Source organism: Lepisosteus oculatus, chromosome 7, assembly GCF_040954835.1.
Source record: "Lepisosteus oculatus isolate fLepOcu1 chromosome 7, fLepOcu1.hap2, whole genome shotgun sequence".
Classification (NCBI taxonomy): Eukaryota; Metazoa; Chordata; class Actinopteri; order Semionotiformes; family Lepisosteidae; genus Lepisosteus; species Lepisosteus oculatus.
In genome coordinates, this window is record NC_090702.1 from 38,457,658 (window position 1) to 38,480,589 (window position 22,932).

The window sequence follows — 22,932 nt, forward strand, 5'->3', positions numbered from 1 at the left end:
CATTAGAGCCAGAGACACAGAGCTTTCCAGGTATTTGTGAAAATGTAATCTATCTCCTGTACCCAGAGTAGTGACCAACTTGAAGGATAAGAAACATTTTCATTTTTAGTCCATTGTAAACCGTAAGTCCCCACCAGTTTCACAGATAGTTTGGCATTGCTAGGCTAGTTATCAGTCCTCTTAAACATAACTTGCAGCAACAAACTGCAGGTGTTTTCGGTATTTGCAAATTTGCTAATTTGCTAAGGGAAAGCACATGCTATGAACATAATAAACAAGCAGCTTGTACTACAACTTGAGAACAATGAAAAGTTTATTTTTTACAATTTCATGTATCAAAAACCGATTACATGAAGACATGTAGTTACAATTTAATTCATTTAAATTACTACTGAAGATTTGAGCCTTCATTTATTCTTAAACATCAAAATATTCCCCTGCAGTGTATTTTTATACAGTACTGACTGTTAATCAGTTGCTGTTTGTAGGGCTTAAGGCTTACTGTGTTAGGGAACAATAGAAGCAAAAGAAGGCTTTTTTTTTTTACTTTTCATCTTCACTGTCTACACTGTATTCTAGAATGAACCCATTTTCCTTTGCAACTCACCTTGAGGGCTTGATTCAAAAGTATTCCCTGTATCGTGCAAAATGGACCTTTCCCACAGATTTTCACAATGGAAGATTTCAATAATAAGCTGTATACGAGAAGCACCAACATTACTGGGTATTTTTAGCATAATGTACACAGTTTTAAAAGTGCTAGTCATGTTATACCTAGTAAATTGCAAAGGCCAAATGGATATTTCCCTGAGAATATTGAAGGAATGAGAGATGCTATTCATTGCTACTCAGACTACAGCGTGACAGTATCCACAGATTGGAGAACCGCAAACATATAACCAATTAAATAGAAAGAGGACAAAACTAAACTACATATCACTCATTTACCCGTATTCCCATTAAAATTATTTAAATGATAATTAGAGGTAAAATAGAAGAATATTTGCAAAGTAATAGCTTTTCAAAATTAGCCAACAGACTTAGAAAGGGAAACTTCTGTTTAACTACTGGTGTTCCTCACGCAAGCGCCTAGGACATCCGATAGCACTAAAGCACTCAAAATGATCTTTTTAAATTTTACAGAAAGATTTTGAAAAGGTCTCTCATAAAAGCGTAATCCTCAAATTAAAAGAAACCCAAGGTGGTGCATGCACGTGGATGCAGAACCAGTTAACAGGAAACATCTTAAGGGATATAAGCTGTAATTGGACTGATGGAAGCAATGGTATGACAATCACTTTGAGGGCAGTTGCTCTTCCTAACAAAAAATTTAGATTCTGGTGTAGTCAGCAAACAAGTTAAATTTGTAGAAGACACACAAATAGGGGAAGTGGTAAACAGACACAGCAGCAAAGGAATTAAAACAGTTTACAATGGGTAGGTGAAACATTAGGCAGACAGGCTGCGAAATGGAAAGAAACCTACATTATACATATTGCATAGATCGCAGGGAGCTCAACAAGTTCAGGTTCTGGCTGTTGGCACAGAACCTTCTATGCCCTCATCAGGATAAAGTGGAGAAGCAATAAGAAACAAAATCAATGCTTGGCTATATAGCATAAAAGTTGGGAATTTAATTCAATTGAATTAAATTCAGTTTGTATTATACCTTTAGTTCAAACAAGCATTAAGGCTGAGTCCTGGTCTCAGATGATTTTTTGTACATGTACATATAAAAGCAACTTCATTTCTCCAGTGTAGAACAAAGGATATTAAAATCAAAATTAATAAAAAAAAAGTCTTAAAGAATAAAGATCTGGTCGTATTCGCACACAACAGAGAGATAAGATCAAAGGACAGAATTGTCAACTTAAAGGGAATAATGTGAAAAAAGCGACATTAGAAACAAAATGTGGTACATCTTCCATCAGAATCAACCCAAAGCAAAGTTAGAGTTGGACTATCTACCCAACGTATTAATACTGGATTGGGAAAAGAGTTTTGATTTGGAACTGAACTGAAAGTAATAGTGAAGATCTGATTTGCGAAGGGAGAGCAATTGACTGCTGATGAAGAGGTCCCTGGTTCAAATCTTGCAACAGGATGGCAAAGAACCAAGAGTGGTATTGGGGTACCAGCAAGTGTCACTCTTCCAATCAATGCTATTCTATGGATAAGATATTAAGCCAAGGGCCTGACTACCTGGGTCTTAAAAAAAAAAAATCAATGGCACCTAATGCTTCCTAAGCGTAGGGTTATCAACTCCACTGTCTAATCAGGCCTGTCTACAGTTCCCTCTTAATTACACTGCTGTGATCTGCTGTGTAATGACTGTAGTGTAATGGCTGCTATGCAGCAAACTTTAGAATGATGGATAAAGTGGGTTTATTTTTTATTATATTTAAGAGTTATGGGATCCTTTAAGAACCGGTACTGAACATTGTCTTCAGAAACCAAAACCCCCACACTAAAAAAAACTTTACCTGCTCCCAAACCACTTAAAACCTTAAAATGCCAAACTGCAAAGCAATATATTAAAATAATATTACTGGATGCATTGACTGACATACTATCACCACAAAGGTTTTCCATAGAATGTCATTGGGAAAAGAAAAGGGAATCCATTTCTGAGGATAAGAGTTTAAATGCCATCACACTGTGGATTAACTGCAGCTATTTACTGCACAACAGTACATCTGGGTACAAATCAAGCATATGCCACCATAAATAAGGCATAAAGCAAGGTTTCAATAATAAAAGCAACCTGAGCAAGTCTCATCAACAAAAAGAGACTTGTCAATACTCAATTCCATGCTTAAAGCAAAACCGGCACTTCTGTAACCAATACACTAAATACTAATACAGAATGCAGAAGGATCCGTTTCTGAACAGGTTTAGAAAACCAAGCTAGTCACCATTACATACATTTGGTATCTGTATAAAAAATTAAGCCTTTTTCACTGTCTAGTACATTACAGTCTCTACACTGACCAGGGTTATGTTCAAAATAATGTTTGTAGATTCTGTTGAATAAAATGTTACGTTTTAAAATTACCCCTTATGTTTTCCCATAAGGTTCTAAATAAACAAAGAGGTAAATGCCATTTAAAATACCTAACACTTTTAATGATAACTTAAAGAATTCTATTCTCTTCATATAATCAAGTTGACAGGGGAGGCTGCATCGGTTGATCAAGTGGCCCCAGAATTATTTCCTAAGAAGCTGAAGAAGCTCCTCAGTGAGAAGGGATATAGGCTGGAACAAGTCTTCACCGCAGATGAAACGGGCTTCTTCTGGAAGAAAACGCCCCTCCGCCTTTGAGATGCATGTCTGAGTGGGCAAGTGCCAGGATTCAAGGCATCGAAGGACCAAGTAATGCTTCTTCTGTTTAGTGATGCGACTGCTCACACGATATAGCCAGGCTTACTGTACCAGACTGCGAAGCCCAGGGGATTATGCAGCAAGAATGAGAAGCTCTTCCTCATTCACTGACAGTCAAATAACAAGCCTTGGGTGACTAAGCAAATCTTTCTGGACTGGTGTAATAAGTGCTGTGTACTTATGAACAGATGGGTAGGGAGCGGTTCACTCACTAATGCACTCACATTTTTGCAAGTGAGATTTTTAATTTGTCTTGCAGAACTGCTCTGAAAAAAATGTATTTTTCACATCAGAGCCCCAATTTATCCTAGTGAACGTGGCTCACAAATGATCAAACCTGGGAATGCTGCAGCCTTACAGGACATTTTTTTTTCTAGGCGGTTATGAAGAAAATAGCACTAAAGATGTCATGATTGCCATGGGACAGAACTGTTTCCAGTGGCAAGATATATTAGATAACCAAACACAAGTGCAGACATCTGTGGCAAAGAATTCACACACTTTCCAGCAACATCATTTGGAGTACTTCAGCTGATAATAAGGGTATACCCAGATTCCAAAAGTATAAGGGTAAATTACTATATGCTATTACTATATTTGTCCATATGCGAGCACTACAGGCAGTTCAGGAGCACTGAAGACCTTTTAAGAGAAAATGCCTGAACGGTACAACAGACACTCAAGAAACAAAGGTGCATAATTTTGCTTTGACTTGATTCCTTCTGAAATATCCCCATGTCACAGTGTAGCCTGAGTAGCAGGAATCTTAGTAAATTCCTGGTATGACCAAAAGGCTTAATTTAGAATGACTCATCCCAACCTGTTTGGCAGGCACCACAATTCTTTCACAGCTGTAGAGAAGCTAACTGTGAGCGTTAAAATGTAAAAGAAGCTGATATTCAGATGCAGTGAACTCCCTTTTCCAATCCCGAGGCATGGCACTTTAACAAAGTCTAACGTGGCACACTGGAGACAACTACAATGAAAAAAAAAGTTACAGCAAATCTCAAACTTTAAATAATGTAAGTCTTAGTTTCTACAAACAATGCATTGTAGTACACATATACATTAGTTCCTAAAAACTCCCTAATTTTGCATTTACATACACTTTCATTTGTATAACAATGCTGAGAAAGCCACTTATTGGATAAAATTTGATTTAAAAAAGCATGAAAGTATCAGTGATAAAACATATCAAACGCCCTTGAGACAGAAACATGCATCCACGTTATTAGAGTTGGACTGACAATATTCAGAGCAAAAGATTTTTCTCCCCCAATCTAGTCCAAGGTGGATCTATCTTGTCAAATCTAAAGTGCACTATAGGGTTCAATCAAAAAAAACATTTTGTTCAAATTTGGCATCTCTTGCTCATTTGTAAAAACCACAAGCTTGTTTTGATTATATAATAAACTTCAAATCCAACACTTGGAAGAATATGTTCCTTTTTCTTCCTATACCAGCCAACACAGTACTTTGCAAGTATGAAAGGTGTGTACATCAACATTCTGTAGATGTCAACAAGTTAAAGAGGTAGAAAGAGTTGACTGATGCCTCTTTTATGTTAAAAGTATTAATGGATTTAATACTGTATGCAAGGTACACTACATTATCATAACATAACACAGGGCATAAAAACCACATACACAAACAGTATAGAAATGAAAAAAAAAACATCAAGCAAATGGCTTCCGTTTATTGATCGATTTTTTAGACCACGTTTTCTGGTGAGGGTCAAAGTAGCTCTGAAATCACAATTATGACAAGAAAAACATAAAAGCTACCGCTGCATAAATCAACCACTTAGCCTAATTGATCTCCATAATATAACACTGAATTAAAAAAATGAAATAAAGAGATTTGTGCTGTTGCAAGAAAATGTAAATCCCCCCCCGTTTCTTAAAAGTCCTATTTTAATTAGCTAAATGGCTGCTATTTAGGGCAGCAGTATTAGACCTTTGGCACTAACAAAGAGAATGGCCAAAGACAGAGAAATAGGATTTATTATACCAAAGCTGATATGATTTTTTTTATTTGTATTTGCAAATTTAAAGTCAAAAGGTTTTTCATTGCTGAGTGAATATGAAGTCATGGACAGCGAGTAAAAATACCACTTACGAAATATGACTTATTACAACATTATTGATCCTTCCCTACAGAAAACCTTACAAGATGATTAATTTCATATATGATATGGGTCATTATATGAATTGATTCATGTGCAGCAGTTCAGTTTTCATTTTCAAACTAGTTTTCATATGCCTTCAGAAACTAATACTTTTATTCCCTAAATGTCAGTGTATTTAGGGTCTGTGCATCTCAATAAAATATTACAAAACATGTTTCTATAAAGACATTTGTAGACAGTGAAGGCAGAAATTAGGTTTTTACAAACACTAAGCCTTCACAAATTTTGGGGAAATCTCAAATATGATAATACAGAAAAAAAGACAATATATAAATAATGGAACAAGTATAAATTAATATTAGCTGTTCAGCATTCTTCAGGTGCAAGGCTCAAAACTTCAACAGCTGACATGGGTTTCGTTTCTACTTTTCAGTGTACAATTAACCAAAAGTTTCTGCTTTGCAATCTGCATACTCTCAAATCTCTAGGTATAGGTATAGTGTTTTACACTGATGGAGAGGAGATGTATTTCAGATTAAAAAGCACATCCATTAAATAACTTAATTTGTTAGATAGTCATAAAAAATGGTAAGCACAGTAAATCTAAAGACTTGTGCAACATTTTTCACGTGTTTTTTTTTTCTTTTGACCGGGTATCATAAATGTGTAGGTAACTGCTATTAACCTGGGAGAACCCCTTTTCACTAATTTAAAAACTGTCACAATTTAACATCGCTCCAGATAACTATTCATGTTTACGTACGTTTATAAACGAGCTACAATAACTTTATCACAGCATGCATAAATGCTTGACAAAGTACATCAACACTTGTGCTGAACAGAGCAACAGAAAAACATTTTACAATTTAGGAGACTTTGTTGCTACTAAGCCACTTTAATGCGACAGTGATAAAATGCCGCATAGTAAACCTTACAGTAATTCTAATGAATCGCGTCTCTTTCTGGTATCCACAATGAAGTGATTAAATAGATATGTATGCAGGAATAAAGATCTTTTAAAAAGCTGCGTGTGCGTTTTAACAACTGCTGCATGAGAAAGGGACGAAATCTTGATGACGCATGATCAGGTGACAGCACAATAGATACTTCGCTGAGATGAGGACTGTTAATCGCAGGCTTCTGAAGTTCTTAAATTATAACTGCTATAGGCAGGGATTTAATAAGTATCATGATTTAATAAACAACCTCATATGAAAAACAAAAAGCCGTTTAACGAAACACAGTCCAGTTCAAAATGAATTCGATTGCAAGATTTTTTTTTTACATAATGTTTTCAAATTACCTCCTGTTGAAGTTACAAAGTTATAGTGAATGGTTCACTTCACTTGGCTACCTCTGCAAGAAGCTTGTCTTAGTTCACAACGACACTAACTCCCCGCAGCAGGTGAGTAAGGCAGGTATAGGGCGTTACAAGGCGAAAATATCCATAACGCCCTTGAAGGCTCCTTTTTGGAAACATACAGGCCCTGTATCAACAGGAACATGCTGTAACACTAATGCAGAAATTACTCAGTCGACTATTAGCGCCCTCGGACTCAACTGAACATACTGTAACTTATGGCACCCCCACCTCTCCTGAGATTCTCCTGATATATTTGAACATTCAAAAATTAACACAACTGAGTTTAGGCATCCCTTTAACCCCTGCCATCCCCTCGCTTTCCCAGTTTCTTAAACGCAATGACATTTTCCGGAGAATGTTATGAAAAAAAAAAACAAATCAACATTAGAACAAGCGACAGTACAGCGGCACTATCTTATTCTGCTGCTGAGTGATCCGAGTGGAGCAAAAACAGTGTTATGTAATGGAATCCCTCATAGAATGTGCTTTCCAGCTGACCGAACTTGCCAGCTCCATATTCGATGAGGAAAATAAACAGGCACCGCGGAGCGCAGAGGTTCCGGCTCGCGCTCCGGACGCCGTCGGACACGAACGCGGCCTCGGGGCTCCCCTGCCTTGTCACACCGACCTCCGGACAGCCAGTGCCAGGACAGCACGCTCCATATCCACGCTCTTAAACCCACAACCGTACACGCAAGCATTAACCTAAGACCAAGGGGATCCAGGCACTGTTGTTTTGCTTCACTTTAGTTCTCTTTAGAAAAAAAAAACCCAATGCAGTTTAGGCCGTTTTTAATGAAAAACTTGGCCGATAATTTGTTTTAAGATAATTACAAGAAGATCCCATACTTGTCTACAAGTTATAATAGTATGGACGAGACTAAAATCGAGTAAGTAAATGTTAAAACTTACGATGCATTTCCTGCCGAGGCAATTGAAGAGGCATTCGTTTTCTTGTGGGGTGAGAAGCATAGAGCTCACATTTGTGACACGCCGCGGCGGAGGGGGATGTTGGCTATTCATGATTGCAGGGGTAAAAAGCCAGACGAATATATGTATATAACACTAATTAAGGTATTTTATAAAATGTCTTCAGTCATTGATCAGCGTGGCCTTCCACCGGATCTTCTCATTGATGCTGTAGGTGCTTCTCTCCGAGAGGAATGCGACGGGGGTGGGGGGGTTAAATACTGTTCTGTTTCTGTAGTTTGGGTATTTAATGCAAACAATCCCTCGGCCTTCCGAAGTGCCCCAGAAACTTGGATCTCTCGGTTGGACAAAAACCTAAACTTTCATCCGAACTCCAACAGCAGCATCGGCAGCTCTATCCAACATGGCAGCAGGAAGAAACAACCACTAACCAAACGGGGGAATGCGGGAAAACATAGCGAGCTGGATTCAACTTCGTCCCTTCTTAAAGCTGTCCGGGGATGGTAAAATCAATCTTGATTGCAGCAGCAGGTACGCCGCTCATCCCTGATAGCAGAGAAAGCCAGGAGTGTAAAATTGCCCAGCGCCTCCGGAAACACTTCCTTGTGTCAGGGAATGGTCTAGCCCTGTTGGCCTGTGGATTTTGTAACAAATGCAGTATGCAGAGGGGTGAGCATTTAGCAGGGCGGGGACAAGAGGAGCGTGTTGCCAAGTTGGTGCTAATGTAAACTAAGGGGTGCAGTAAATCCGGACGTAATATAAGTCAAACACTTTGTGCCTTAGAGCAATTTTTGTATTTCTATAATTGTGTTAAATATGAAAATCCTACTCTGTAATCCTTTGTTATTTTCAGCTTCATTACCTAGGTTTTTAATAACATTTGCCTAGCAGACGCCCATACCCAGAGCCGCTTACAAAATATACAGTAATACACAACATACTTCCAAAACTTAATCAGCTTCATAACAACAGCAACAGCAGTGCAGTTGTAATAATAACAATTGTTTTTTTGTTGTTGTTAGTAGTTTAGTAAATAACTTACTACAAATTGACTTGCATCATAATTTCTGTGATGTCGGGTGGAGTGTCTTTAAGTCGCAATTAAAGGACATCATTTTTGAATTGTCTGACATTGTGCTGTTGAGGGCGCTGAAAATCAATGGATCTAGTTTAGACCACCATTTGCGTTTAACTTAATAGCATAACTAATGAATGTTTAGGGAGACGGGACAAATTAATTGGTGCGTTGAGAGCAAAATGGGAAACCAGGAAAGTAAATTTGCGTTTTGTGATATCTGTGCACTGCCATACTATTCAACTATGAAAGTCAATGCATTTTACACATTAGATACTGAATTTCTTCAATTCAATTCTTTTATTCCACTTTGTCAGCGAATACCTAGCCCCAGGGGTACCTAATCACGATGCCAAATAAGGTATCGTTCTATTTAAATGCCTTAATTCAGTTTTAAAGCAGATAAAGCACTCATTTTATAGTTTAGAACAGAATTATATCAGTCATGTTTGTCACTAGACTTCTCACACTTAAGCAATATTAAAGGACAGTTCTAGGAAATATTTTTTTTATAAAATGTCATGTTGCATTATAAACATTAAAGGTAAAGAACAGAAACCAACAGAAACTACAGTATGAATCCTCTGGGAATGGGGAAGAAAAAATTGTTTTCTGAGTCACATGAACATTCAGAGATCAGATTACCAGAATTTGTAATTGTTCTACAAATGGTATGCATCTTGTACTAATGGATGAATTTGTCAGATGTCTTTAATTACTGTGGTGATGATATACAGCTTCAAAATTTTGTAAAAATCCAGAGGTGGGGACAGAGAGGCTCCTACTGTAGGTTACAATTTGAAATTCCAGTTCAAAAACAGGTCAAATTATCTAGGTTTGTAACCCAGACTTAATTATACATATTTATACCTTCTAATGATACCAAGCTCCATTGAAGCAAATTTCATTAAGGTTCAAAATGGCTTTCTCAATAAGAGAGTGTACAGTACATACATATCATCTGCAAAGCTTTGTAGGAAGACAGAAAAGAAGCCTTTGTGTGAAGACAAATGATAAGAAGCAGTGTCCAGCAGTAAGAAAGTCAGGGTTCTGGATTCCAGCTGGAAAGTCAAGGGTTTTAACCCTGAATGGAACACTGCAGTTGCATCCTTGAGCATTAATCACAAATGCAAGTTTTTTTTAAATAATAATGTCACCCAAATACAAAAACAAATGTTGAGAAGAATGATGACCAGGTTTAGTAAGATAAAGCTCAATTTGTATGGCATAAAGAGAACATATTAATAACATTGATTAATTGTTCTTGCTAAATCCTTACGTTTTGTCCCTAAAATACTGAATATCAGCTAAAATCTATTGACTCTGTTAACTAGAATCATCTTTATAATTATGGATACATTACAACATAACCAATAGAATAAGTCTTCAACAGGTGTTTATTTTTATGTAATTATTATCTTATATATGGTACATAAATTCTTAACAGGATTTGTTTTTAATCTTTTACCACCGAAATAGCTGACTTGTTTTACTGTCGCACATCAGAATCCACTGATATATCCTTGTTACAGATTTGCCAGAGTAGGTGAGATGTTTGTGCATGCAGACATAATTAAGCAAGTTTGCAAACATTTTTTTGGATGAGCTAAAATCATCTAGGCTATGTCTATTTATGAGCTAAGGAATGGCATCAGTGAAAGACCATTCCTACTGTATGGAGCTTGGAGAGGAGCCTGTCCCTGCCTCAGAGGATTTAGTGTCTATATACTGTATAACTCTCCACTGCCTTTTTCATAAGAATTTACTTAATTTAATCTTTACAACTGAATTCTTGTCAGCTGTATATTCTTAAATGGTAAAATACTTATATTTGAATCTAATATCCCTTGTGATGTATTTGGCCATTTGAATGGTTTCATTCAGGTTTCTATTTGATTTTGCATTAATTTGGGCATTTTCTGCCTGTCAAAGGGAATTCAGCGCTTATTAATTATTTAACATAGTTTTAAAACCACTGTTTCCAATGTTATCCTTACCAATACTGAGAATGAGTTTTCTGAATCATAGAAATGCTAGAGGTTTAATACACACTTAGGATTATGTTTGTAATTCCTGCTTTTCTGGTAATGTTAAAAGGGTAGGGGTGTTATCTCAGTGTCCTGGCCAAATTTCCCATTGGCCTTTACCACTCATGGCCTCCTAATAATCCCCATCTCTCAATTGGCTTTATCATTCTATTCTCTTCTAGTCTTCTGGCGCACTATAACTGACGTCACATCATCCAGGTTGGTGCTGCATTGTTGGTGGTGGAGGGGAGCCCCCATTACATGTAAATCATTTTGTAAATCACTTTGAGCGCTATATAAGTGTAAGGACCTGTTGTTGTTATTGTTAATAATAATAATAATAAAAAAAAAATACTTTTTCAACAATGCAACAGTACTTTATGTTCATTATGTCTGAAAAAATGTTAGTTGTACATTTCATAATACGATTGTGAATATCTGTCTAATATAAACATAGCACTAAAAAATAAATGAATGCAATAAGAACAACTGTGTTTTATAAGCAAAATATACATTGAGAAAAAAAATATTTTGGACAATTTGTTAAAAAATTATTTTAAGCCAGTGTCTGCTCTTTTTACGAAGGACAATTTATTAATATATTTCAGAGAATTAAAATAATGTTTTTCCTCAATACTGTATATTCTAGGTGCTATTGACATTATACTGGCCTTTGTAAATAGTTTTTTACTGATCTGATGCTGTACAGAGTAAACCCCCCCAAAAAAAACTAATATAATCCCTCCAGCTGTAAGGTCTAAAGCTATAATTAAAATAGATTCTTTCTTTCTGGATATACTAGACCAAAGCCCCAATATATGATGATGAAATGTCTTTTCCCTGGAGTGTATAAAATGACATTTGCTTCTAACCACTCCCTCACGGATTCTTTGTCATCAGGAAAAAGGCAGAAAAAAACAGGAAAAACAAGGTGGTTTGGGATTATTTATATAGGGGAACCCTTTAAGAAGAAAGGAAACCTGAACCTGAGTATTAAAAATGCAGCCTGTGTTTCTGAATAGACCATAATATAGATTCTTAATAATCTAAAAAACCAAACACTGAGTACCTACCTTTTTTTTATGAAATCAAATAACTTTATCTGTTTTATTATTCCATTAAATAGTAATACTCAATCAAAAGAAAACTGTTTACTATTTGGAATGGAATATTATAAGCTATTTACTTAAAACTTTATTAAATTACCAGATAGGTCAATTTAAAGCAAATTCCCATTTAGGTCATCCCATTTATGACCTAGGAGGAACCCTTTTCTGGAGCACAGCATTTAGGAGAAATCTTAGTGAGATACATTGCACAAGGGTACAACAGCAGAATATGACATGAGATCTGAATCTATAATCCTACTGTTTCAGAGCCTTCACCACTAGTCCACACTGTTGCCTCAACTTAAACTGTTGCATTTTCATTTTGCATCAGTGTACCATGACTGCATTTCAGACAGCTGTGTGTAGTTATCACTACATATGTGTTGGTTTAGGCCTGAAAATTTGGCCATTTGTGTTTTCTGTGGTTCACTGCTGGAAGTCATTTTGGGTAAAAATACATGGGGCCATTTGACAGTAGTAGCATGCCAGCTGTAGGCCAGTACCAGCTTCTTCAGAAACAGCAGTATGTCAGCTGTTGGCCAGTAACAGCTTCTTCATAAAGAGCAGCCTGGGCATGTGTCTCTTATTACTAATATGTGTGGACTAGTATGGATCCATATAATCAGAAATATACTGGGAAAATACTGGTTGCACATTCTGTGCTGTCTCAACTATCACATGTGGCCTAGTATTGTGTCAGTATCACTTGGTTTATATTCTAGACCATTAGAATATTTAGACTTTATCTGACTTCTTTCCTCTTTCTTCTTACAGAATACAAAGGGTTTTATACATCTTCACATGGCCAGAGCCCCAGAAAGGTTATTTGTGAAGTCCCCACCCTTAACACCCATATAACCAGTCAGCATACAGTACATTGCCAAGATTTGCCTTATAAACATAATTCAAATTATTTAAAGATTCTGCTACAGTAGGTCAATACCAATGAAGGTGAGATTGCCATGATCTAAAAGTGCTATATGGACAGTATTATTGTTATGCTTTTAAGATGTGGAAGGGAGATTGAAAAGAAGGCACACATGATACAGACACCCATTATGGTCATGCTCTGTTGCTAATTGAGTTCATTTTCATTCTCAAATTACTGTACCAGAAACAGTGTTTCTAGTTCCCAATTTAAAGTTGAACTTCAACACTTTATAACCACAACAACAAGTTGCATGAAATTTGGTTTAGTGAGCTCATACAATTAAAGACATACAGTACAAATAAACAACATAAATCCAATAACAGAATGCATCCACCCAACATTTTCACAAACATCCTAAACACAGAACTGTAGTACAGTAAAATGAATAGTAGTGAGATAAATTCAGTGGGGCAGTGAGATAAAACAGTGGGGGCATGATGGAGTAACATTGAGCCGTGCAAGACATCAAAGTTAAAGTAAACAGTCTAAGGGTAGGTGCTGTTACAAAACCTGGTAGTCCTTGTCTTAACAGACATGAGCGGCCTCCCAGAGGGAACAGAAGTCAACAGAGGTTGGACAGGGATGGAGTGGTCAGCAAGGGTCATTAGAGTGTTGTGTTTCAGTCTGAAAAGGTAGTGAGTCCACAGAGGAAAGGTGATATCTTACAATTTTAGAGGAGTTATACACTATTCCCTCTAGCTGCTTCTCCAATTCTATGAATTGGCTTCATTACTCTCTGCTATCCTCCCCACTGATAGCTGATGTGTGGTGAGCGTTCTGGCGCACTATGGCTGCCATCGCATTATCCAGGTGGATGCTGCACATTGGTGGTGGTGGAGGGGAGTCCCCATTACCTGTAAAGCGCTTTGAGTGGAGTGTATAGAAAAGCGCTATATAAGTGTAAGCAATTATTATAATTATTATTATTATTCTCATCCTGGGCAGAAGTGTTGCCATACCACACAATGATGGGAAAAGAATAGAGAAGAAATTACAGAATTAAACTGATGAAAGATAAAAAAATAATTGTCCTAATTACTGCGTATTCCGCTTATCCATCTCGGACACTAACACAAGCATGCCCACACTCACACAAACGGCAATTTTTCCAAAAGCCAGTTAACCACCCTGTATGTCTTTGGACTGTGGGAGAAAAACGGAGCACCCAAAGGAAACCCACGCAAACACAGGGAGAGCGTACAAAGAACATGCAGATAGGTTACCAGGTCCAGAATTTAAATACAGGGCCCCAGATGGCTGCAATGCTAATCACTGCACCACAGTGCAACCCAACTACTGTATAATATTTGATATTATTAGAAAAAGCTCAAGACTCATTACATGCAGGTCATATAAGATTAAGCATCTTATTACAAAATATAGAAAGATACAGTTTTCAGCATTGCAAAAATGTCCAAGCAATCACTGTCCAATTATTCAAATATGACTTGTGTATGAACATGTGATTAATATATGAATATATTTTGTTCTCCGTGTACTGTATAGGTATAATCAGTTTCATTACTTGTAGTTAATGACATATATAAAAAAACAAATGAAGTGCAGTAACACATACTGCACCAGACCTTCTCTCAAAGGTTTTGATTGTTTTAGACTGATATTTTGGGAGTTTGAGGAACATTTTCAATTCTGATAACTGGAGGTCTTCAGAGACCCATTACAGAATTGCTCTGTAGTAAACTGTTTTTGAACTGTCTGTTTTTAAACTGGCCAAAATAAGCGTTCCTCAATGGCATTAATGACACACCTGAAACATTTTGCTAAAGTGTTTTTTGTGTAGTACTGCACAGCCTAATACATAATGTCAGTGACAGGAAAGGTAAAAAAATAAAATTGTCACAGAAACTCCAAGGTTCCATTAAAAATCAATTATCCTTGAAATAAAAACACATTCATGTTGTTTACAGTCTTCTGGTTTCAGTCATTCTCTAACCGTAACCCTAACCCCATACATATGAGTGCTGAAACTGGCTAGCGCTTCAGGTACCCCTTAATTCAATGGATGTGTTCGATCAGTACATTACATACAGGAGATATATCCAGGTAATTGATTGTGGCTTTGTGGTGATTTTGGAATGGTTGAAGCAAGACTTTTTAAGATTTCACACATTAAATGTCCTGATATGTTAAAATCAATATTGTTATAGTAATGCGAATGGGGATAAAATGGGGTCTGCCTAGGGTTAGGGTTAAAATTTCTCTCAAAGTTCAAAAGAAAAGAAGCATACCAAGATTTTTAAACTGACCAAAATAAGCGTCCTGCAATGGTTTTATGGACACAATTGAAAAATGTTGCTAATGTATTTTTTTTGTGTAGTACTGCAGAGCCTAATACCTAATGTCAGTGACAGGAAAAGTAAAAAAATAAAATTGTCACAGAAACTCAAAGGTTCCATTAAAAAATCAATTCTCTTTGAAATGAAATCACATTCATGTAGTTTACAGTCATCTGGTTTCAGTCATTCTCTAACCCTAACCATATATATTGGAGTGCTGATAAGTGGCTAGCACGTCAGGTACATCTTAATTCCATGGATGTGTTCTATCAGCAAAGTAAATACGGGAGAAAAATTAATGAAATATATGGTGACTTTGAGGTGATTTTGGAATGGTTGAAGCACGACTTTTCAAGATTTTAAACATTAAATGTCCTAACATGGTAAAATCATAATTGTTAAAGTAATGGCGAACAGGGGACCAAATGGGGTCTGCCTAGGGTTAGTGTTAATATTTCTATCAAAGTTCAAAGGAAAAGAAGCTCACCAAGTTCTATAAACTGGTTAAAATATGCGTTTCAATGGTTTTATGGCGTCAATTGAAATATTTTGTGTGTAGTACTCCATTGTCTTATACAGTATATCTGAACTTCTCTGGGCATAGCATTTTGACATGTTTCCCAAACCAAAAAGAATGAATGGGAATCAAAGACGACCACTGATAGAAGCAGTTGCATTGAAATTACATTCAATAATGCTAGGTTACAATTTTTAATCCGACCGACTCAGTTTTCGCATACAATTGCAGCACGGTGGACCTCGATATCCAGGCCCGAGGAGTTTCTGAAAAAAAAAAATTCCGATAGGAGGTAAAAACCACTCGTCCTAAGCCTAACTTGGGACCCAAAATCAAGCCCTGAGCCTAAAAATTGTTTAAGTCTGTGTGAATGCTAGCCCTAACCCTACCTGGGGTATCAACTGAGCATATCCACGATATATATCTGAATGTCTCTGGGCATAGGATTTATGCATGTTCCCCAAACCAAGAAGTATGAGTGGGAAACAAAACTCTTGCAAAAGAACGAGCTTCAGTAATGCTTGGTTACAACTTTTGATCAGACTGACTCAGTTTTGGGATACAATTGCCACATTGTGAACCACTCGTCCTAAACCTGACTTGGGTGCCCAAATCCAACGCTCAGCTTAATAATTGTCTAAGTACTGTGAGAATTCTAACCCTAACCTTACCTGGGGTGTCAACTGAGCATTTCCATGATCTATATCTGAACTTCTCTGGGCATAGGATTTAGACATGTTTCCCAAAACAAAAAGTATGAGTGGGAAACAATCAAGACCATTGACCATAATGCTTTTTTACAACTTAATCCAACCGACTCAGTTTTGGGATACAATTACCGCGTGGTGCATCTCGTCATGCAGGCCCCAGAGAGTTTCCGCAAAAAAATTCAGATAGTTGCAAATAAATACTTGTCGTAAACGTGACTTTGGTCCCCAAATCCAGTGCTGAGCTTAATAATTGTCTAAGTAGTGTGTGAATGCTGTTGTTTCTCCAATAAGGACACTCAAGTGAGAGAGATAAAGAGAAATATTTTATGTATTGAAGAAACATTAAAATGAAAGAATTTGGATGTTGGTGAAAGAAGAGCTGTTTATTCGTGTGCACACGGGAGAGCAGCTTGCAAAAGCTAGTCTCTCCGAACAGTTATAAAGTAAATCTTTTTATACAGTATTATAGACTGAGTATTAGCACGTACATCATATGACTTGCTAACTGTCGACTGAATCCTTTCCGTTCTTATGCTGGTCTAACAGAAAAGACCTCTTTATATGGCACTTTGCCAGAACTCAGCATTCATAAAACAGGATGTTACAAGTTTCGCGTAGACGTTATGTGAAATCACGAACGGACAGCACTTGCTATGCATTTCCTGCTGACAGGCAAAGAATATGCAGCTTAACCTTTAGGAGATAAATTGTTAAAAGCATTTATTCTAGATTCCTCACTCCCTCCTTAGAACATATTGTATCAACACCAATAATCTTCTAAACAATGAGATTCTTGTCCTCGTCATAATTATATTGAATTATCATAACAGAGCTAGTTACTTTGGTATATACAGCTTTAAGACAGTGAATACATAAAATAGAAATGATTAGTAGTATTAGACCAATAAATATATATTGTACCAGTGATCCTCCCCAGGCTCCGAAAACAGACTGCAGCCACTTTCCCAATCATCAGGATTATCGTGATATCTTTGTCCTACATCATGGATGTGTTGTGCTAAGTTAGTGATATGTTCAGAATTGTCTGGAATATGAGTACTACATACAGCTGCTTATCACCCTAATAGGTGATGGCCTAAAACTGATTATAGCAGGGAGCATACGGTTAGTTCCATTCTAATACATTTGAGGTACACTCAGATGAAAAGCAGAACTATTTTCCCATACCAATAAACCTAACTAATCACCTCTATCAAAGGGGATTACTCCTATGAGCATCTTGTATAGCAATAGAAACCTAACATGAGCTCTGATTATTATTTGTGACTGATAGATATGAAACACCAAGAAGGTATTGATTCCATATTCTGCGTTATTAGTGTAACGTTCTTTACTCTTAACAGGCACACTGTCAACCCCCCTTAGGAATCCCAACAGATACAGAAACAGTAACAACATAATTATTTCTGTTCACTCAGTCTCTGGTGCACTGGCTCAGTGACAGTGCAACACGAAGATCCAGTGATTTCATCCTGTCACTCGGATGGCAGAGTTGCTAGTCAGTAGTACTTAGTATGGTCCCTCCTCAGTGGGGTTGCAGCATCTGGCAGGGTATCTTCTTTACCTGCACCCACTCGCCAGGTATCAGGTCATGTCTTTCCTCTACTGGAGGTCCCCAAGCGTCCAGCACTTGTTCACCACTTCAATTAACAACCTACAATACTACAATAGAGAATTAGATAGCAAATTCAACAATCCTTTAGCCAGATTTGGCCCTCCAGGAAGTTTTGTTGGTTGGCCTGTGATTATATCAAACGGGCTGTTACACAGTTTTGTTTGATCCAGCCCAAAGGCTACACAGGACCGCAGGCAGAGCATCCATCCAAGGTGTTCCTCCAGTCTGATGTTCCTTCGTTCCACTGTTCCTGTAGACTGCGGGTGATGGGTGCAATGAAGGTCCCATCTCACCCCGAACAACGCAGCCACTGCCTGACACACCTTCCCTGTGAAAGTGTGTCCCTTTTTCATAATACAAGCAGCAGGGCAGTCCCCACTGAGGGCTTCAAGTATTTCGCAATCACAGAGGCAGTGGCCTCAACCCACTGGGAAAACAAATCAGGAAGCTACAATAGTCAATTTTCCAGTGCATGCAAGGTCCCTCAGAAGTAGGGCTTTGGAGCTGTAGCACCTATACCTTTGACAAGCATCACATTGAGATACCACGTAGGTGACTACTGCTCAAACCCGGTCCACACCCCCACCCAGTTTTGGGAAAACCAGCTCACCATTTGACTCACACCTGGGTGTCCGACAAAATGCATTTGTCGGGCTAAAAAGGCATCAGAGACTTAGGACATGCTAGCCTTCCAGTGCTCTGATGTCACCATAATCCATCAGCTCCTAGCCCGATTCCTTTTTCGAGCCGGGCCCACTTTTCCTCTTTGGGTGTCTCTGTCTGTATGTGCTGTACTTGTCTGTCTTGTACAGCTGGCTTAAGACAAACCTCAGGTTCCTGTTTTTGCTGTTCTTCTTTGAAGTATGCTTGTCTGGCTGTTGCGTCAGCAAGGGCATTGCCTTTAGCCACAGCAGAGTCCTCTTTGGTGTGTCCTTTACATTTAACAACTGCAATCTGTTTTGGGAGGGCCAGAACTTCTAAAAATTCTGCTACCAACCCAGCATTTTTACTGGAGTCCCTGTAGCTGTGAGAAAATCCTGTTTCTCCACAATCTCCCAAAATCATGGCATACCCCAAATGCATACTGTGAATCCATATAAATTGTAAAAGTTTGACCACTTAGCATATTTACAAGTTTCAATTAAATCTTTTCATCCGATTTGCTGGTTCAACACCAGATTATTCACAGTTTATACAGCCAGGCAGGTAGCTTGTACAACACATAAACATGGCCCCTTGGCCACCGTATCGAGGGGTCCTGAATAATAACCCACCAGACGATGCCTACCTCCATGCTCCTGTGCCAGCACAGTAGCTCACAACCCATTTCATTCACTTGCATAAGATTACATACAGATGATCAGTCTGAGGGAATCCAGCCTAGGGCCAGTGCCTGCAAGAAAGCTTGTTTCAAATCATTAAAAACGACCCTCCTTAAGCCAATTCGTCACCAGGCGAGTTCATTCTGTGTAGGAATTCACCCTGACTTTATTATGTAGTTGGTTATATACCTTTTTTTCCCCGTCAGAAGATCTAATACTTGGTGTAACCCAGCCTTATGGATTCCCTCATCAGGTAAAACAATCACAATACCTCAGACCTCTATTGAGGTAGTTCACATAAATGCTGTCTCACACAGTAATTCCTTATACTGTAAATGCTGCAGGGCATCCCAGCCCAATAGGTCTGGATATGCCCAATCAGGATATTTATCCCAGTCCTCATTATTTCCTTGAAGGGGTGTTATATCTGGGTATAATTTTGAGGTCGCACATCCATTGAATTAAGAGGTACCTGAAGTGCTAGCCAATTTTCAGAACTCATATGTATGTGGTTAGTGTTAGGGTTAGAGAATGACTGAAACCAGATGACTGTTAACAATATGATCATTAATTTTTAATGGAACCTTTGAGTTTCTTCGACATTTTTATTTTTTTTACTTCCTGTCATCCTCCCAGCATACAGACAGCTGCACAGGCGAGTGAAACCAGTGGTCTGAACAGTGAAAGTGTGGCCTGAAGGTGCTGAATCAGTCCTGTAGGACTTTTGAATGCACTGACTGGGATGTGTTTAAAGAGGTAACCACACAGGAATCTCACACCGACATACAAGAATATGCATCCAGTCACTAGCTACATCAGGAAATGTGCTGATGATGTTACACCCACAAAATAAATAGAACTTTTCCTAACCAGACACCATGGATGAACAGTGAGGTTCACGTCCTAATCAAAGCAAAGGATACAGCATTCAAATCGGGCAATAAATTAGAACTAAGGTCAGCCAGGATCAATCTAAAGAATGGTATTAAACATTAAACACACTCAAACAGGAATTAGTGTAACACTTCACCACTAATGACCCAAGGCGCATGCAGCAAGGTATACAGGCCCTCACAGACTACAAAAGGAAGAACATCTGTGCACCTGCCCATGATGCCTCCCTGCCTAAAGAGCTCAACACCTTCTATGCTCAGTTTGAAGCCAGCAACACAGAACCAGTCAACAGAGCTGCAACCTCCGCAGCTGACCAGGTGCTCTCGCTGTCTGCAGATGAGGTGAGGAGATCTCTTCTAAATGTGAACACACGCAAGGCTCCAGGACCTGATGACATACCCAGTCGCGTCCTCAGAGCCTGCGCCAATCAAGTGGCAGGTGTATTCACAGACATTTTTTAATTTAAACTTGAACTTACATGCCAAAATTATTACTGTTATAGTAACAAGAATAGGGGAGCAAACAGGGTCTGCATAGGGTTAGGGTTGAAATTTCTAGCAAAGTTCAAAAGAAAATAAGCTTACCAAGTTCTTTAAATTGGCCAAAATAAGTGTGTTTCAATGGTTTTATGGACACAATTTAAATATTTTACTCAAGCGTTTTGTGCAGGACTGCTTAGGCTAATACCTAATGTCAGTAACAGGAAAAATCACAAAATACAAATGTAAAAGAAACTCAAAGGTTCCATTAAAACATGAATTCTCCTTGAACTAAAACACATACAGTGCATATCCAAAACCCTTTATGAATGGTGTTACATCCCAGTGTGTGTTCTGTGTGTGTTTTTTCTGTTATGTCCACACTGCTGACCCTTGATTGTTCTCCCTTCCCCATTGGCCAACCATCACACCACTGTTTCAATATGATGTCATCATCAATCTGCCCTCAGCCAATCAGAACACATCTTATTCACTATATAACATGGAGGCTTTCAGAAAGAAAAGGCCTTTTGTTTGACTTTGGTCCCGGTCAGTTTTTGGCTTCGCTTGTTGGTTTGTTTTGCTTTGTGTTTGTGTATTTTCGTATAGCTTTGGCTTTGTTTTGTTGGTTTTATGTTAGTTTCTTTGTACTTTCGTTTGTGTGTTCATCCTTGTTTTGTCATTTCCTTGCCCCAGTGTTACATGTTCAACTTGTGTTCTTTTGTACCCTGCTCCTGTTGATTACTCTTGTTTTCCCTTATTTGTCTTCCTGGTTCACTTGTGTTTTTGTGTGAACTTTTGTATATAAGGTTAGTTTATACACTTACACACTTAGCTGATTTTGTATTAGTACACTAGTTTAGTATGGGTGAGTGCCGTTTGTCTTGTATGGTTTTGGGTAGTCAGTGCAGGTTAGCTAGGGTGTTGAAGACGCCGAAGACCGTGTGTTTCGGGTTTTCCTTTGTAGTCAGATTAGCTTTCCCTCACTGTCCTAGCCAGCTCCATTTTGTTTATTTTCTTTTCTTTGGCACCACTCTAGTTCCTTACCCTTATCACGCTTCCTAGTCCCTCACCAAAACCCCCCTGCTTCCAAAAGAATTATCCTAAATGTTACACCCCTTTTCCCCTAGACACCTTGGGTCGTAACAAATGGTTTTGATTGATTTAAACTCAGGTCACAGACTCATAATAGAATTGCTTTGCTGAAATCTAAGCTCGGGTTAGGGCTAACAGTTTCACACTACTTAGAGATTTTTTTACTCTCAATTCTGGATCTTGGATCCCAAGAGAGCCTTAGGAAGAGTGTTAATTTGCTCCTGTCTTCAATGTTTATTCAGAGACATTCTGTTGCTTATATTGTCTACTGCACAATTAAGTAGTTTGAGTCCAATAATAATAATAATAATAATAATAATTGCTTACACTTATATAGCGCTTTTCTGGACACTCCACTCAAAGCGCTTTACAGGTAATGGGGACTCCCCTCCACCACCACCAATGTGCAGCATCCACCTGGATGATGCGACGGCAGCCATAGTGCGCCAGAACGCTCACCACACATCAGCTATCAGTGGGGAGGAGAGCAGAGTAATGTAGCCAATTCATAGAGGGGGATTATTAGGAGGCCATGATTAGTAAGGGCCAATTGGAAATTTGGCCAGGACACCGGGGTACACCCCTACTCTTTTCGAGAAGAGCCCTGGGATTTTTAATGACCACAGAGAGTCAGGACCTCGGTTTTACGTCTCATCCGAAGGACGGCGCCTGTTTACAGTATAGTGTCCCCATCACTATACTGGGGCATTAGGACCCACATGGACCACAGGGTGAGCGCCCCCTGCTGGCCCCACTAACACCTCTTCCAGCAGCAACCTTAGTTTTTCCCAGGAGGTCTCCCATCCAGGTACTGACCAGGCTCACACCTGCTTAGCTTCAGTGGGTTGCCAGTTGTGAGTTGCAGGGTGATATGGCTGCTGGCCAATATTGAATTATATGAAAAGTTAAAAACAAAACTTGTTCTACCATGTAAAATCTCTTTAATTTTCTCAGTTAACCTGTATTTAGATGTATAACTGGAGTGAACATTTAATAGTTCTTCTACCCTACACTGTGCACTGGCCTGACATGCTTGC

General features: G+C 38.3%; 1 protein-coding gene across 3 annotated transcripts in view; it reads right to left on the reverse strand.

Annotated features, from left to right (window-relative positions):
* Positions 1-8,457, reverse strand: part of wasla (WASP like actin nucleation promoting factor a) — a 38,465-nt gene extending 30,008 nt beyond the window's left edge. For 2 of the 3 annotated variants that reach the window (XM_006633389.3, XM_069192481.1), the window contains exon 1: positions 7,786-8,456. In XM_006633389.3, coding sequence (XP_006633452.1) covers positions 7,786-7,896 — 111 coding nt within the window. In that variant the 5' untranslated portion in view covers positions 7,897-8,456. Of the gene's footprint in view, positions 1-7,785 lie in introns of all 3 variants that reach the window. The other variant, XM_069192482.1, reaches the window with a different exon arrangement.
* Positions 8,458-22,932: the final 14,475 nt, after the last annotated feature.